Here is a 17,213-nt window from a genome sequence, read left to right as displayed (position 1 = left end):
TGCGCGTCAAGACACTTAGCGTCTCGACGTTCGGCGTCACCGCCTCAGGCTGTCCAGCAGACGGTTCTCGTGGCGTTTGCATGCTGTCGTGCCGGGCTGCACGACAGCATGCAAATTGCGTCAGTGCGGTACGTTTGCAACCGTCCGCACTGTTTGCAACGTCAACTCCCGGAGTTGACACGCCTTTGTCACCTCGACGCCAGTTATCGGAGCCCCTCATCACCGAGGGTGCGTCGACTCCCGGAGTCGACGCGTCGTTGTCGACCTGCCCTCTTCGGGTCAGGGACTGTTCCATGCGTACTTGAACGCGAGTGTTGGTTCCCGGAACCGATTCATCCTCATCTTCCGACGTCGGCAGCACCGCCGACGTGGATCCCACTGGTGTGGCGCCCCGCGCCTACTGGATGTTCGCGTTTTTTGTTGGTCCGCGGCGATGCCTAGCATCGCCATGACGGCCACCTCCAGGGGGCATGGGAGCTGTGCACTCCCGTGCAAAGTGACCGATCCTTCCGCAACGGAAGCATCGCACGTTACCTCCCTGCTGCTGGTAACCAGCAGATGTTGCGTTCGAGAGGTCCATTGGTTCTGGACCTCCCGTCCTCGCTACCGGGCGCGGTTGCGGCCTTAACACGTTTGCATGGGGTTTAGCCTGCCGCAGGCTGAACTCTTCTTGCATGGCAAGGGTGATTGCAGCTTCGAGAGTACTCGGGTACACTCGGAAGAGATAGGTCTTCACGGGCCCATCTCTAAGTCCCTTCATGAACGTGACGACCTTAGTCGCCTCGTCAATTGGATTAGTCACGATATTTGAGACCAAGTACCGTGCACGCTGCGCGTAAGCATGGACGTCATGCTTACCCTGTTGCAGGTCGAGGAATTCCGCCCTCGACCGGAACTCATTTTGCGGGGGCTCAAACGCTTGTCTGAGCTCCTCTTTGAACACTTCGTACGTGCTGAAGCACGTCGGATCGGAGAGTCGGCGCCCGTACGCCCAACTTCTTGTGCGTCCGCCAAGGCAAGACATGGCGAACGCGACCTTCGACAGCGGGTCGACGATGCGTCGAGCCGCTATGGCTGTGTCGAATTCGACAAGCCATCGGAGGAGAGGCTCTCCCTCTCTTCCTACATAATTGCTCACGCTCAATTTTAATGATTGAGCACGCGGTGCCGTCAAGACGACGCCGTAACTGAGGAAGCAGCATCACGCTGCTCCTTCATGATGAACCCCAGAGCAACACCATGTTGCTCCGTCGGCGATAGCATGCGCAGCATCGTAGCTATCGCCGCCTCTCCAAGGACTGTTGACAGTCGCTGAAGGGCTTCCCACTCTGGGTCAGACAGATGGGGGCGGTCTGCGCGTGCAACATGCGTTGCAGGCGTATTGGAGCTCTCCATAGGCACCTCCGTGTTCATGTAGTTCTCGGCTCCGCGTTCGTACACCCTGTACGAACGTCAAGCAGTCGGTCGTTAGGTGGACTACAAAGTGCTACCAGGTGTAGTGGGTCTAACTTGACTCACTACTTTTGCTTACACGTTGCGCTACGTGTATGAAGAAGCGTAGGAGTTTATTAATAATTTGAATTAATTATACTTGCGTCCACAAGTATAATTTAAATCAAATAAAGACTCCAAGTGACTTAGATTAGGTAAAATGAGAACTGTAATGTGTATAAATTGATCTTCCTCCTAAATCTGCTAAAACTGTTTATCATCTGCGAAAGGGGTTGACAGCGGCTGGCTGTGAGAGCCCCGCCAATTTCCACGTCTCTAATTGGTAGAAAGATGCTACTTTCTACCAATAAGATCTTAGGGTATGTGTGGACCACTCCTTGTGGTGGCCCACTTCAATGTATGCATTGGTGTGACTTACACCATGGTGAGGAAATATCTAAAACTTTTAACAGATATTCTCTGGATTTTAATCCAGACATTACTCAGCTCAAGCTCACAGTCCTGAAGATAGTTTGGTGCAACGGGTGCAACGATAGCACGCGGAGCTAACGGGCACATGCTTTCTCTCCCATCCAACGGGAACTAGCTCACTTTCACCTGTGCGGCAAAAAGCACACACGACATGACCTACTCTCACCGCTGTGGCTCATACTTCAACGCATTCGAGAGCTTCGCGCGCAGGAGGACCAAGCGCTTGACTGTACGACTGTTGAATACTGGATGGAGTCCACCCTTGTCCTCCGCCACCTGGTCGGTTTCGACCGTGAGAATATCATCATTGCGCTGCACGTCTGCCATGCGCTCGTGTACCTGCACTCGCTGGCGCCAGCGATCATCCACCGCAACCTCAAGTGCGCAACGTCCTACTAAGCAGCGACCTGACGGTCAAGATGACGGACTTCGGCATCTCTCGCGAGCGGCTGGACCGCACCATGACGGAAGGACTGGGGACGTCGCGCTGGGTGGCGCCGGAGGTCATGCACGGGGAGATCAACGACGACAAGGTTGACGTGTTCTCGTTCGGTGTGGTGCTGTCAGAGCTCGATGTGCATTCGCTGCAGTACGCGTTCGTGAAGGTGAAGGGTCTGGCTGTCAGCTGTTGTCGGACACGGTGATCCTGCAAAAGGTGGCAATGGAGATACTTCGCGTGGAGTTCTCGACGTCAGGGTCCTCACCGATAGCGATGGCTGAACTTGGTGAGACTTGCGAGAGCGTAGACCTAAACGAGTGACCCAGTGCAGCGGAGGCGCTGTACAAGCTGCAGGCAAGTGGTGTCCGAGTAGTGGGCTAGTTTGTGGAGCAATACATGTCGCCTATGTTAGTCCTATTTCCTATCTCTATAGTTGACGACCCTCGCATCAAAGATTTCATTCATCATCTCGGTTCAGTGCCGCCATCAATGATTGATAGTAATATCGATTTCGCACTTAAAGTAGTATTAACATTTAGGAGACGATTTTGATTTGCTAATTGTATTAATATTACCAATTGGGTGCATGGAAAATCTAATATTAATACATATAGTTACTAATAGTAAAATCAAACTACTGAAACGCCCTTACAACAGATTCCGCTCGCGTTTCCTCATCCGCTCAATCTCTACGTCATTGTGATGAAGAATTAGCTGGCATTGGCCTCCCTCATTGCTCGTGTGTATGCGGAGAGGGATCGATACAAACGAATCTGTCGAAAACACTAGAAAAGCTGTCGAGGAGCAACGGGCGTCCTGAGCTCGGAAGGGTTTGTAATAGCCAATCTGCTAGAATCCCAACATCGGATTTCCGGCTCGCTGTTGCTTGAGTTCGGATGTCAGATTCCGCGAGAGTAGCTTCATTCGCCTCCGTAGCCTGACTCGACAGATATCATTTGACTGCTTGCTGGGGAGGGCTCACAGTCCGGTTAATCTTTATTCCTGAAGGTGAGAACGCACCTGGAAAAACTACTGTCGCGCACCCTCCCGCCAAGGATCGGGCACGCGTGGGCTGTTCGGGGAGTACAGTCAAGGGTGGTTGGAGCTCGGAGGGGCTTCTCTCGGTAGGTACAGGAAGGAGGTGGTGCTAAACGAAAATGTAAAACGATACTTGTTAGACTTCGTTCTTAGCGGGAAAGTGTTTGACTGACAAGCAACTGCGGGCGTCGGCCTCGGCCGCGCACGCCCATACGCATGCCTCCTCCTCCATTCTACTCACCGGGACACCCTAGCGTGCCATCCTTCCTTGTTGCGACACCTCCTCCCTCCTGGCCCGGGGAAGCACCGTAGCACGTCCTGACACCCGTCCTCGACGCCACCATGCTAGCCCTGGAAGCTCCCGTCGTCATCGTCGAACCCAGCTGAGATCTGGGTCTCGCGTCATTTTTCCGGGCGACTCCTCACGAATCGGTACGCTGCGCCACTCGGGTCTATCCATCCGTAGCTGTAGCCATCGGACGAGCGAGAGTCACCCCAGGCGGCCTCGGCGCGGGTCTTTCAGTCCAGGCCCAGCGCAGTCCCTCCTGGAATGTCACCCAGATTCCCGGGTACGGGACATTCTCCCCGACTAGAAGTTCGGCGTCCCCGACGAACGCGAAGCTGGGCCTGGGCTGCCATCTCCGTCAACGCGGTAGCCCTAGCAGCCAGCTCCGTCAGAGTATTGGCCAGCTCCACGTCGGCACGAGTGAAGTCGACCGGCGCAGCACAGTTCGGGAGCACGTCGCCCGCATTGGGTGGGAGATCGCACGCAGGGCGCATGGTTGCAGCTCGCAATAGTGACCGGGTACAGAAGTCGGAGAAGCAGATCAGCAAGGAGCTTCGCGACAACAAGTACGAGTCCCCCACAGTTCCGCCTTTCGACCCTAAAGAAGCCAAAGCCAGCGGGTACGCTCCCTTCCAACACGCTAACGGATCGTTCACTGCAGTGTGGGGAGATGCCTCCGACGACGGAGATGAAGACGAGGAGGACGACGACGGAGTCGAGGCGGACGACAGTGAGGAAGACAAGCCTCCTCCCCCAAAGGAGTCGAAGGCGAGCACACCCACCGCCCAAACCATTTAGCTCCAGTGTTGTTCGCCAGATAGTCATAACCATTCAATTTCAAGAGTTTTCTTTCATTCCCGAGAGGGCAGCCTTGGTCGAGCGCCTGGCTCGACGTCAAAAGTACAGGCACGGTGGAGAGTCGTGCAGATAAAATTCAAAGTGATCAAAATCCAAACAGGAAGAGCAGAGCCCTTCAGTGAAGAGGTTCCACGTGTCGATCGACTTCGGTGATCGAGGTGTTCGGGAACCAGCTCTTCCTCCTAGAAGAGCAAATCTTCCTCGTCGACAGACGCGTTGGCCCCAGCCAGTCGAGCGCTTCGACGAAGTTCGGGTAGCCCGAGCTCTTTTCGCCGAGTATCTTCGAACTCGCTGATGAGGGCGTGGTAGGTCGGTAACAGCGTGACAGTGGCGCGCCAGCAGACCTCATAAGTAGCCAAGAGTACCAAGTATTGTTCTTCTCCATTTTTCTTCCGCTTGGCAATGATATCGACCACAGGACAGTTCGTGCCTGAGAACACATTTCCCTCCCCACCGATGATCAGGCGTTCCACAAAACTCGTCGAGGGAAGGTCTTCCTCGGTGAGAGGGCCATCATCATCAACGCCCGGCTCGGAGTTCACGCCGCTGGGAGTCTCGGAAGGGTATGGCCTGCTCCACCGACCCTTGAATCGCTTGAGGCGGTTCACATTGATAGTCACGACGCGATTGAGATGGGTGGGTATAGCGACTCGATAAGCGTTCTCGCCCATGGTGCCGACGACACGTTACGGCCCGTGCCAGGAGAAAGCTAGTTTCTTAGTCTTCTTTTCTCCGCGCCTGGCCCGGAAGTACTGGTACACCCACACGGGGTCTCCCACTTCAAATCTGGTTTCTTCTTGACCCTCGAGTCGAATCACGTGCCTGTCCTGCGCCTTCAGGAGCTGTCTCTCTATCATTCGGCGGGTATCACGGAGGGACAAGAGTAGTCGACGGCGGTAAGCGGCAACCTCGTTGCTTTTCCAATTGTTGCTCGTGTTGAGGAAGGCTAGGTCCAGGGCAGAACAGGATCTCGGCCGTAAAGGCTAAAGAACGGAGAGTCCTTGAGGGTCTCGTAGTAAGAGGTCTAGTAAGCGAACAACACTCGGGGCAAGTACAGATCCCAGTCAGTTTGCGTTTCGTTCACAAAGAGTCGAAGTATGCCTAGGAGCGTGCCATTGAAGCGTTCTACCAACCCTTGGGTTTGAGGATGATAAGCAGCACCAAAGAGCTTCTTAATACCAAGGGTCTCGTAGAAAGAACGAGCCAGCTCAGATATAGAATTCGATCCTTGGTCGCTCAGGAGCTTCTCGGGGACTCCATGTCTCGAAACCACCTCATCCACCATAGTTTCGACGAACGTCACGGAGTCGAGCCGCGAGACCGCGAAGGCTTCGACCCATCGAGTGAAATAGTCAGCAAATACCAATATGAACTTGTTACCCCTTGGGGTGGTAACGAGCGGTCCAACTGCGTCCACGACCAACAACGAGAACGGACCTGAAAGTTCTTGGATTGGCATGCGTTGCATGAGGCCATTTCTCCAGGGACGATGTCCTTTTCCGCTGCCGCAAGTAGAGCATTCTCGAACATATTCAGCGACGTCGCGCTTCCAACCGTGCCAAAAGGCATGCTTTCGAATTTTGTCTAGCGTTTTAGTCACTCCGACGTGGGCGGCCAGCCATCCGAGTGGCAGTGGTGCAGTACCGTCGAGATAAATTGTAGGGGAATGACCGGCACCTCTATAGAGCTAGCAGGTCCAGCTCGAGCCTTCAAGTGTACCTTGCGCATCAATATTCCGTTGCGCACGACATAGTTAGGGGCCGTTAATAGTGTTCGCGTCCGTAGCTGCGGGTTCAGCGCCAGAGCACCACTTTCCAGGTAGGCGATCATCGCGAGGATCCACGGGGTGCGACGCTGTTCCTCCACAAAGCGATCCTGTTGCAGTCCGAATACGTCCACAGGGGACACCAACATTTGTTCTGATGACGACAGGCCGACCTCGTTTGAATTCAGCGAGGGAGAGGTAAGATCTAAGGCGTCCGCGGCCTGGGATTCACGCCCCCCGACTTCGACAGAACGGTGGGTCGCAGCCGGAGTGTCGGAGAACGAGGCCCCAGCGTTTGCCGTGGGGGAACTCGTCAGGCCGCTCTTCTCGACCAGAGCCGAATTCCGTACGTCTAAGTCAGCATCGTTGAGTGGGTCCGTCATCGAGATGGCCGCTATAGTGTAGGAGTACAAGCCTGAGAGTCCGTCCACGTGCCCCATCGCGGAGCCGGCGTTGAGTGGGTCCGTCATCGAGATGGCCGCTATAGTGTAGGAGTACAAGCCTGAGAGTCCGTCCACGTGCCCCATCGCGGAGCCGGCTTTGTGGTAAACCTTAAAGCGTAATTGGGAGAGTTCCATGGCCCACCTTGCTAGTTTTGCATTGCTGGTGCGGTTGGTTTCATTCAAGACCCTGGTTAACGCTTGGTGGTCCGTATAAAGGTCGAACTCGCGACGATCCAAGTAGCAACGGAACTTGCGGGGCGCCCACACTATTCCGCCACACTCAATCTCCGATGTTCCGTCCTGCTTGTTGATCCAGTTTTTCTCTGATTCCACCAGCAGTTTGCTGGCGTACGCTACCACTCGTTCCCGACCCTCTACAGTCTGCATCAGGAACGCGCCCACGGCCAATTTCGATGAGTTTACATAGAGCTTGAAGCGTTTTTAGAAGTCGGGGTACACGAGGATAGGGGGCTCCATTAGTTTCCGCTTCAATTGCATGAAAGCAGACTCGCAGTCGTCATTCCACGCAAAAGGAACGCCTTTGGCCTTTAAGCGTTCAATCGGGGCCGAGATGGCCGCATACCCGGGAATGTAGCGTCTGAAATAGCTAGTCATGCCCAAGAAGGTCCGTACAGTGTGGAGATCATGAGGTCGTTGAACGTTCAAGACCGCTTTGACCTTCTCGGGATTGGGAAGGATGCCCGAGGGAGTGACGATGTGTCCCAGGAAGGCGACCTGGTCCCGACCCCACTTGCACTTCTTCATTTTCAACTTGAACCCCGCGGAGCGGAACCGTTCCAGGACCTGATCCACTCGCACCAGGTGAGTAGGGAAATCCTCACTAAACACTACACAGTCGTCGAGATACACGAGACAGGTGCGCCACTTCAGATCGATCAACACGTCCTACATGAGTCTTTCGAACGCCGGTACGGCGTTGCACAAGCCGAACGGTATAACTAACGACTCGAAAAGACCGTACTTGCAGGTAAAAGCAGTCTTCTCGACGCTATCCTAGGCCATGGGTACGTTCCAATAGCCGGAGGCGATGTCCATCATCGAGAATAATTTGGCTTTCCCAAGAACGTCCAAGATGTCGTCTAGCAGCGGCATAGGATAGCAATCCTTAATAGTCACGGCGTTGAGGCGTCGGTAGTCAATACAAAATCGAATACCGCCGTCCGGTTTTCGGATCATTAGGACAGGGCTCGCCCAAGGGCTGGTTGAGGGGCGAATAAGGTTCAGACTGAGGTATGGTTGGACCTCCGCTTCCACGACGTCCCCTTCAGTCTTAGAGACGCGATACGGTTGTTGTTTGATCGGGGGGGGGGGGGGGGGGGGGGGGGGGTCACCAGTGTCAATAGTAAATTCGAGTAGGTCCGTCCGACCAGGTTTCATCGAGGTCTCTACGAACAATTCCTTGAACGAGCCTAGCATCTCGGCGAATAGTTCCTTCTGCTCGCTTCCCAACTTAGAATCAGAGAAGCCCACGTCAAGTTCTTGGCGCAGAGCCGCAGCAAGCCCCGGTATGGGCTCGGTCGGAGCATGGTCGGGGTGAGTCGAAGCACTGATAGCGGAGTGAACCCAATCATATTCACGCGGAGTCGCAGTGCGTTCTGGCGTAGGGGCCGCTTATCTGTCGTGACTACACTCGGCGGCGACTCGAATTCAAAAGCAGAGTCGGGCACCACGTTTATCGCAGCAAGGAGCGTTCCTTTCCTTATGATCAGTTCCTCAGTGGACGAATTGCATATCTCCACGACCACCTTTCGTTTCTGAACCGTACACAGCGTGCGGGCAATCCTCACAGTCTCGTCGAGGTCCACGAGCCCTTCCACCAGTACAGTAGACTCATCAGCAATTTCACCTTGGACCTCCGAGATAACCAAGGCTTGTCCACCCGGGCAAATGCGAACCGTGGAGTTGATCCGGGAGGCGTACACTTCTTCCACGCGAGGAGCACCAATAGGAAATACTTCACCCGTGTCTTTGAGAGTGACGATGTTATCGTCCAAGTCGACTACGGCACGGTAAGCCTTGAGTGTATCGGTACCCAAGATGACATCAACGTGAAGTCGGTCTGCCACGACGAATGGCCTCACCCTTTCTTGAAAACCAAGCTGTATGGACAGGTCCAAAGCCCCCTTGATTCGTAGAGGGTGTCCTGAATCACTGCTCAGATCGCGAGGGCAAGGACGCAGGGGAGCGTCCGCTCTCCCCACTACCGTCAACATGCGGACGTCCATGAGGCTAGCGACCGCTCCAGTGTCGATGAGCATCTCGGCCGGCACACAGTCGACGAAGTCTGCGGAGACGGCCTCAACTCCTCCGACGGTACCGATCAAGCGTTTCCCGCCTGAGACAATACCAGCGGCGTCCCCGCCGTTCGGGGCCGGTTGGTCAGGAACCTCGCGTAGTCCAGGATTGCGCATCTTCTTGGTCGTGGGCACGACGTAGACGTTCTCGAACAGGCCATTGTCGTGGTCGTTTCTGCTGCCGTGCGTTCCCAACGCTTCAAAGATGGATGCATACAATGAGGAACAGTCGAAACTCACGCGCTTACCACCGGAAATCTTACTGGGGCGAGGAAGGGCGCGGCAACGGTCGCAACGAGGTCCTCTACCAATCACCTTGTCACGGACCCTGGAAGCTTTCTTGGAGTACGCCTCCAACACTTCATTTATAACTCTTTCAGACAGAGCCTCGCTCGCAGGGGGGACCGAAGCATTCCAAGGCAGTGTGAACTCGCACCGGGAGCCCTTGATCCTCCGACCAGGGAGGGTCACCAGTCCACAGCATCTGCTCGCTCGAACTAACCAGCCTAGACGAGCATGTAGGGCACCGACTCGGGAGGCGGGGCTCGCCGTCCAGTACGAGGTGGTACATCATCTTTCGCGCCCAGGCACGCCACTTATCAGGTAACTTATGCATGTCTTCGGCCGAAGCAGGGGTCGGGACTGTGACGGGAGTGCCCAGGTCCAGCTTCACCGAGATGTTCTGTTCTACCGCCGCTTCGTCGACGGCGATTGACGGCCTAACTTTACACGTCCTCGGCGTCCGATCGGCGTCTAGGTTCGCTCCACTCCTGACGAAGCGCGTGTCGGGACTGCTATCGAGCACAGAGCAGACAGCGGTCACCGCAGCCTCGGCCTTTAGGGCGCCCCGGAAGTCCCTGCTCGCCCTCTTGGCTTCTTCGGAAGTGGCCAACGTTTCCTGGTACCAGTGCAGCCAATACTCGGGAGTAGAAAACAAGCCTGGCGAAGATTCGCGATTTCGGGCCAACTTCTCCTCCGGGATGTTCAATAGACCGCTCAAGGTGGTCAAAGGGAGCTCTTGTAATTGTTCTTCATTTTTTTCATCCGCCTCCGAAGCTCAGCTTCGTCCCTCGGAGGTAACCGTTCCTGCAGTTCCTTCTCATATTTTTCCTTCTCCTCGGCCACCGAGGAGGGTCCTCCGTTCTCCAAAGCGTCCAATTCCTCCGGCGTAAATAGTCTAGCATATGGCGGGGCCAGTGTCTCGGTGGGTTTGGTTTCCCCGTCTCCTTGAGTCAGTTCCGACTCGGAGGCGCTTTCTTCGTTGGGGTCGCGTTCGGGTTTCGTCTCCAGGGTACAGGTAGGTCTCGGGATCACCGCGGCAGCGTCCGGGTCCAGCTCGGGCGGGTCGCTCACCGTCTTCTCATTCTCCAGATTGTCGTTGCCATTTCGGTCCACACAGCTAGATTCGTCACGCTCGGTATCGAAAGTGTTCCGGTTCACTTTCATACTAAAGTCTTCATTGGATACTTCACGTTGAGGGGTATGTCCGCGCTTGGTACAGTTCTCGTAGGGCGTTCACAGTCTCGCCTTTTCCTTCACTTGTTCGGGGTTCATTCTCGTCTCGCTCGGGGTCTTCACTTGGTGGAGGTTCTTCACTCGATTGGGGTTCACGCTCGCCACGCCTGGGTTCCTCCCTCGATGGGGTCTCTGCACTCGCTTGGGGTTCACGCTCGTCACGCTTGGGTTCCTTCCTCGATGGGGTTTCTGTACTCGCTTGCACGGCTTTGGGCTCGTCACGGTTGGGCTCGATTCGGAAGGGTATAACCACCTCGATGGGGGCTACGGTCTCTTTCTTTTCGCTTGTTTTCTCGGCTTCGTCTTCATAGTTAGCACCATCCACTCTTGACCTCAGGAGGCAGTAATCTGGCTCGGCACCCCCTCAACAAGCAGTTGATTCTTGTTGTCTTCGTTCTCGTTCATTCCATAAATAGTACATTCATATACACCAAGTACGACGTTAACCGTTCCTCCCAGCCCAGTGCACGCTTCGAGGCATTCGAACTCCTCCTCAACTGGATCAGAAGCGCGCCCGCTCGTGTCACTCCATTGACAAGAGGAAGGTGTGACACATCCTTCCCCTTCCTCTCGCCCCCATCATTGCTGGCTGGGCGGAGACACTTGCACGGGAGCGGCGGTCGAGGGGTCAGGCGGAGTCATCGGCCGGTATGCCGCTCGAGCCGGGCAATTTAACACCAAATGGTCCGGGCGGCCACACAAATAGCACGTTCGCCCACCCTGGGGATCACCGCCCTGGCCCGCTCCCGTTAGGACCTGGGTCTCCCGCGGGCGATCACATTCGACTGCAATGTGGCCCCACATCTGGCAGCACGGGCACACAGCGTTCGCACGACGGCAGTTAATGCGACTACAAACGAGATTGTGACGCCTCCCGCACACAACTCGACCTTCTTGAGTATACATATCCGGCCCCTGTCGTATCCCGCGGAACGGAGTTTCCGGCATCGATCCACCCGACATCGCTGGCGGGGAAGCGTTCTGGGTCCCCTGCACACTCGGTTGAGAGAATGAAGCCGCTGATACTGGAGCATGCCTGGGGGAACGCGGCGAACGAGCCATCTGTTGTTGCTGTTGCTGGACGAGTAAGTTTTGTGTTTGTTGCATCATGTTCAGCATTTGCTGCATCAGAGAGTTTTCGGAGTCTGCCTTTGACGGGGAATCAGACGAGAATTCGGCATCATCCTCAACCGGGAGGTGCATGTTCTTGTAGAGCAGTACCGCGACAGCCTGAGGGATCGAGTTGACCATCGTGGTCACCAGAGCCGCTTTCCACTCCTTATTGCGCAGTCCGGACAGGAAGTACTGGTAGCGCATCGCAGGGTAGTAACACTGAGCGGCATCACAGAGGCTGGATATGAGGTCGCCCCAGACCTCGGCCGACATGTCCTTGGCACGCTTAGTAGATTTCAACCGTTCAATCATCTGTAGAGGTGTCTGGCAGATAAACGGATTGTGGAACCGGGTCCGCAGCGTCTCGAAGTTATCAATCTGCGAGTACATCCACCACTCTTCCCCAGCCTTCCCTTTTAGACACTCACGGAAAGCGCTCAAGCGAAGAGCGTCATCCAACCCTTCCGTAGCGCGTTCGAAAGCACTCCAGAATGTTCTGGCCTTGTCTACCGAGGCGGAGTCTGAGTAGAACGGTTGTATCATCCGTACAGCGTTTTTGATATGCGTCGGCATGCCATAGCGAGGTTGACTCAGAGGTTGACCGAATGAGGCCCCAAAGCCGTACGGAGGGTAGACATATGGGTAGGCTGGTCCGGAATAGCTCGCCGGGGCTGCCCCTACTACAGAAGGCATTCCTTGAGGTAGTGGTTGACTCTGGTTCGGGAACGGTCCTCTGCTAGGAGGTTGTCCCCCGCCTCCACCGGGTGGAGACGGACCCCCAGGCGGCGACGGTCCCCCAGGTGGAGACGGACCCCCAGTCGAGAGACCCCCGGACAAGGCAGCTGACCCGGTAGTAGGAGTCTGGTGGCTCTGCATCGGAACCGCTGTTCCTGGAACAGTTGGTGGCGCGGCCACCGGTTGGACCGGGGGGGGGGGAGGAGTCACGAGTGGTGTCGTTGGACCCTGGGACGGCACCCGAGGTCCCCAGTGGCCTTGGATAGAGTGCACCGGTGTTGGGATCCTGGCAGTAGGGTGCTACGTCGGGGGAGTGGTGGTCCTCGCGTCTGGAGCCGAGGCCAGACGGCCTTGGGTTGGAGCCGTTGACCAGCTCGGGAGTGGAGCGGTCGGATACCCGAACCTGATCCCTGCAACGGCGGACGGGTCCGCAATGGTACAGTTCTGGTACGACGGGATAGCGGTCCTCACGCGGGTAGTCGGCGGCGTCATGGTCGCTGTCGTAGTCGCTGGTGTGGCAGGAACCCCTGCTCCACCTAGGGTAGGTCCTTGCGTAGCGTACTGCGGCATTTGATAACCGTAACCGTAAACCGTTCCGGAATTCGGGTCCAAGGGCGGGTTCGAGAGGTGGTGGCCCCAGTTGTCGTCGTCGGAGCCGCAGGGTCTCCTCCCCATTGGTTCCAATATTGTATCGTCGGGTCAGGACCGAGAGGGGCGTCGGCCGTCGTTGGGGCGCTCGAGCCCGAATACTGAGGTAGCGAGGCCTGGTCACCACTAACAGTAGGAACCACAGCAGGTGACAGGGCTCCGGGGCCCAACGACCCTCTTTCGCCGAATTGAGGTGGGTTCGCAGGAGCCAGGATCGTTGGAACGCTTCCACCGAGGGCAGGAGCGGTCTGATTAACTCCTCCCGTCGACAGGGAAGGCGTGTTCGACGTAGTCGTAGGCGCAGCGGAAAGCCCCGCTGCTCCGGTTATCGTAGCAGAGGCGTGCGGAAGTAGCACGGTAGTAGCACGCACAGGCGAAACAGGTTCAACTCGTGGCGTCGGCTCGGCTCCGGAGCCCCGCGCCGCCCAGCGCAGCACTTGCGATCGTACGGCTCCGAGCCCAGCGGGAGTTGACAGGTCAGGCCGGTTCGGGTCAGTGAGTATCGGTCGAAGTCCATCCTGACCAGCCACATCTTCTGTAGTCGCTCGAGGGAGTTCCGTCACACCTCGTGAGGGTCGACCTCCCTCCCCTTCCTCGGCGGAGAGGAACACTTCACTCACCGCAGGGGAGTCACTGAAGCGCTCGTCTCCCTCATCAATAGAATCCATTGTTACTTCCTTCACGTAGTCGTCACTCGAAATTTCGGTATTTGGGTACAGTACGGGCCCGGTCCAGGGGACCCACACCAAAACCCAGTGCACGGCCTTTTAGTCTCCAGTAGCAGCAGCCACCGCTCGTTGGAGCCGTCTCGTTTGGGTCTGAACTTGAACGCTTGTCACACTGAGCGGAACGCTTCCTAGCAGACCAGTTTCTTCACGCAGTAAGTGTCGCTGTCCACGCTGGTACTCAGGCTGACTTCTCGGGCCTTGTTGCGCCGACGAAGCCGAACTGGACAGACGTCACGGCCCTTGCTCGACCACAGGAAGTCGCTGTTCCACACAGACGCCTCTGGCGGCAGCCTACAAGCCTCTCGAGCTCACTCCACTCAAGACCTTCTCCAGCGCACGCGTACCTTGTTTCTCCACCAAATGTCGCGCACCCTCCCGCCAAGGATCGGGCACGCGTGGGCTGTTCGGGGAGTACAGTTAAGGGTGGTTGGAGCTCGGAGGGGCTTTTCTCGGTAGGTTCTGGAAGGAGGCGGTGCTAAACGAAAATGTAAAACGATACTTGTTAGACTTCGTTCTTAGCGGGAAAGTGTTTGACTGACAAGCAACTGCGGGCGTCGGCCTCGGCCGCGCACGCCCATACGCATGCCTCCTCCTCCATTCTACTCACCGGGACACCCTAGCGTGCCATCCTTCCTTGTTGCGACACCTCCTCCCTCCTGGCCCGGGGAAGCACCGTAGCACGTCCTGACACCCGTCCTCGACGCCACCATGCTAGCCCTGGAAGCTCCCGTCGTCGTCGTCGAGCCCAGCTGAGACCTGGGTCTCGCGTCATTTTTCCGGGCGACTCCTCCCAAATCGGTACGCTGTGCCACTCGGGTGTATCCATTCGTAGTCGTAGCCATCGGATGAGCGAGAGTCACCCCAGGGGGCCTCGGCGCGGGTCTTTCAGAGTCCAGGCCCAGCGAAGTCCCTCCTGGAATGTCACCCAGATTCCCGGGTACGGGACAATTTACAAGTCAGTTTTTCAAATGTTACCGTATATTCAAAATTTATGTGATGATTAAAGTGATTGTAGACCTCCGCTTTGCCTTGAGGCCTCAAGCTGCAAATAGTCAGTATGGTAATTTCATGCTTTCGACATACCTGTGGATAGTTCGCCGTGGGTAGCACCAACGTGCTCGCGGCCGTGGGCTGCTCGTCATGATGTACCCGCCTCTCACCAAGGTGCGCAGGAACCTGGTGCTGCTCACGATGGTGCAGAATTGGGTGCTCGGGTCCTTCGTCATGTTCTTCCTCTAGTTGGGCTTCTGCAGCGGCGACGTTGGCTACATTACGGGGCTCAGTTTCGTGGGCTGCGCGTGCTGTATTGTCATGGCCGTGGTCTGGAACGGCCTCGCGGGCGGAGACGCTGCGTACTGCGCCGCTATTGTGGCCGTGAACGGTAGATTGTTCAGCAGATCGGTTGCCGATTTGACCTGGTTTGAACTGGGTCAGGGATTAGATTATATTCGGTTATATAACCGATATATTCTGACCAGATGAACAGATCAAGAAAATACATCATAATTAGTCCGGAAATATGCATATTCAAAGAATTTAGGTCAACTAATTTAGCTTATAGCTGGACTATTTCGTAATTTGTAACATCTAAAACTGGTAACCTTGACTTTGTTCAGACGGTGACCATTATAGTTCTCTGGATTTTATCCAGAGTAGTTGGGGCGATACAAGTGCGCGTACTAGTCCCTATATAATCGCAGGTCCCTGAATCACTTATAAGATAGCAAAACAGTAATGTATCGGGACGAATCTGCTAGATTTTATACATGGGCGGACAGCATATTATCCTGTGCGTGTTGCTTGAGTCTTTTACGGGCGACATTCGCGTGACAAGATAATCTGGATGTTACTTGTAGCGCTTAACATCAGGGGAGGGGGGGGGGGTACGCAGTAGATATCCGCACGGCTACATGTAATACATGTAAAACAAACGTACTACAAATAGATCAATGTCATTCTCGGTTGGTACAATCCTTCGACGCCATACTCCATACTCCCTCCCTAACCGAGGTTGCGCTGTTCGATCATACCGAATATTGCGATGTCGTGCAGTTTAGCGACACCGACTGGGCGCTGATGCAGCTGGTCTATCGTCCCCGCTTTAAACTCCTGCGGATAACGTACACAGTGGCCTCTAACCACCCACCTTCCTTCTGCAGCTGTGGTGGAGGTAGCCACGTACAACGAGACGTTGTCCGTGGTCCCGAACTTGGGGGGAGGGAGGGAGAGAGAGAGGGAGGGGGTAAGTGTTTCCGCCACGCGTGGTCTCATTCCCTCTCGCGGTAGATATCTTGCTGCCCCCACCAGGCTGGTGACCACCACCAGCAGCAGCAGCAGCAGCATCGTATGTGTTGCGTCTGTAGCACGGGGTTGTATTGAGTTTCGTGTATTACGGTAGCGATCTGACGCCAACAAATTCGTGAGAACTCTGGATTGTCGCTCAGAATAACAGTAGTTGTATCGAAAAGTCGCCAGGGGTAAAACGAATTCGCGTGTGCACAAACGCACAAGAAACGCAAAAGTTTTCATACAAAAATGAAGTCAGACGCCATCGAATTCAAGAGAATCATGCTTTTTGCCAAGTCCCAGTAACGCCAGAATTGCGTGGCTATTAGCAGGCATCTCAGGACCCAACTATCCAGGTTCTCTTGCCAGGTCCCAACAACGCCACCTCGCCTCTCGCAGCAGAAGAACTGGCCTGTGAACGCCGGTGTGGACAAGATCATCTCCGCGCTGGAGCCCGTGAAGGAGTCGTACCCGACGCTATCGACGGCCGACTGAATCGAGCTGGTGGGCCAGGTGGCCCTCGACGACCCCGGCAACGTGACCGTCGCCTTCGTGGGCGGCCGCACGGACGCTAACAACGGGAACGGCACGGAGATCCTGGCCCCGTGCGAGTACTATAACGCGACACTGATCTCCGTGCGTGACAACATCAAGACCCTCGGTGTGTCTCCGTACGAGGCGGTGGCCCTGGCTGGACGTTCGCGCACAATGGCGCAACAGAAGACCTTGGACTATAGCGGCTCGTACAGCAGCGACTCGCTCACGCTGTCGAACGAATAATTTCAGGTGCTCCTGAACGAGACGGGGACCGAGGTACCCGTCGGAGAAGGAGTACAAGGCGGGAGAGCAAGGACGTGTACATGATGGACACGGACCTGGCACGCCTGAGCTGAAGGAGGCGGTGCAGCTGATCGCTTCCGAGGAGGGCTTCTTCAAGCACGTGTTCTCTTCGACGTGAGCCAAGGTCATGACAGCCGACCACTTCAACGCGAGCAGCCACTAAGCAGGGCGGCGGCGCGTATAAGGCATCCTAGTCGATAAATACAGTTGACCCTGCACTCACCAGTGCAAGTGCGGTAGCATAATTAAAGCGAAGTTTCTATGATCGACTGGTTGCTTGC

At 55.8% G+C, this 17,213-nt stretch overlaps 1 protein-coding gene across 1 annotated transcript; it reads left to right on the top strand.

Annotated features, from left to right (window-relative positions):
* Nucleotides 1-2,342: 2,342 nt before the first annotated feature.
* IUM83_09669 (Catalase/peroxidase HPI) lies at nt 2,343-16,872 on the top strand (the record flags this gene model as incomplete). The annotated part of the gene is made up of 2 exons (XM_067934121.1): nt 2,343-2,528; nt 16,606-16,872. The coding sequence occupies 2 exons, from the start codon at nt 2,343-2,345 to the stop codon at nt 16,870-16,872; spliced, it is 453 nt and encodes a 150-aa protein (XP_067796906.1).
* Between the last annotated feature and the right edge of the window lie 341 nt (nt 16,873-17,213).

The sequence above is a fragment of the Phytophthora cinnamomi genome (assembly GCF_018691715.1).
Source record: "Phytophthora cinnamomi strain GKB4 chromosome Unknown Contig15, whole genome shotgun sequence".
Lineage (NCBI taxonomy): Eukaryota > Oomycota > Peronosporomycetes > Peronosporales > Peronosporaceae > Phytophthora > Phytophthora cinnamomi.
The sequence above is the reverse complement of the archived record's forward strand: the minus strand, read 5'-3'. Positions and strand labels throughout refer to the sequence as shown.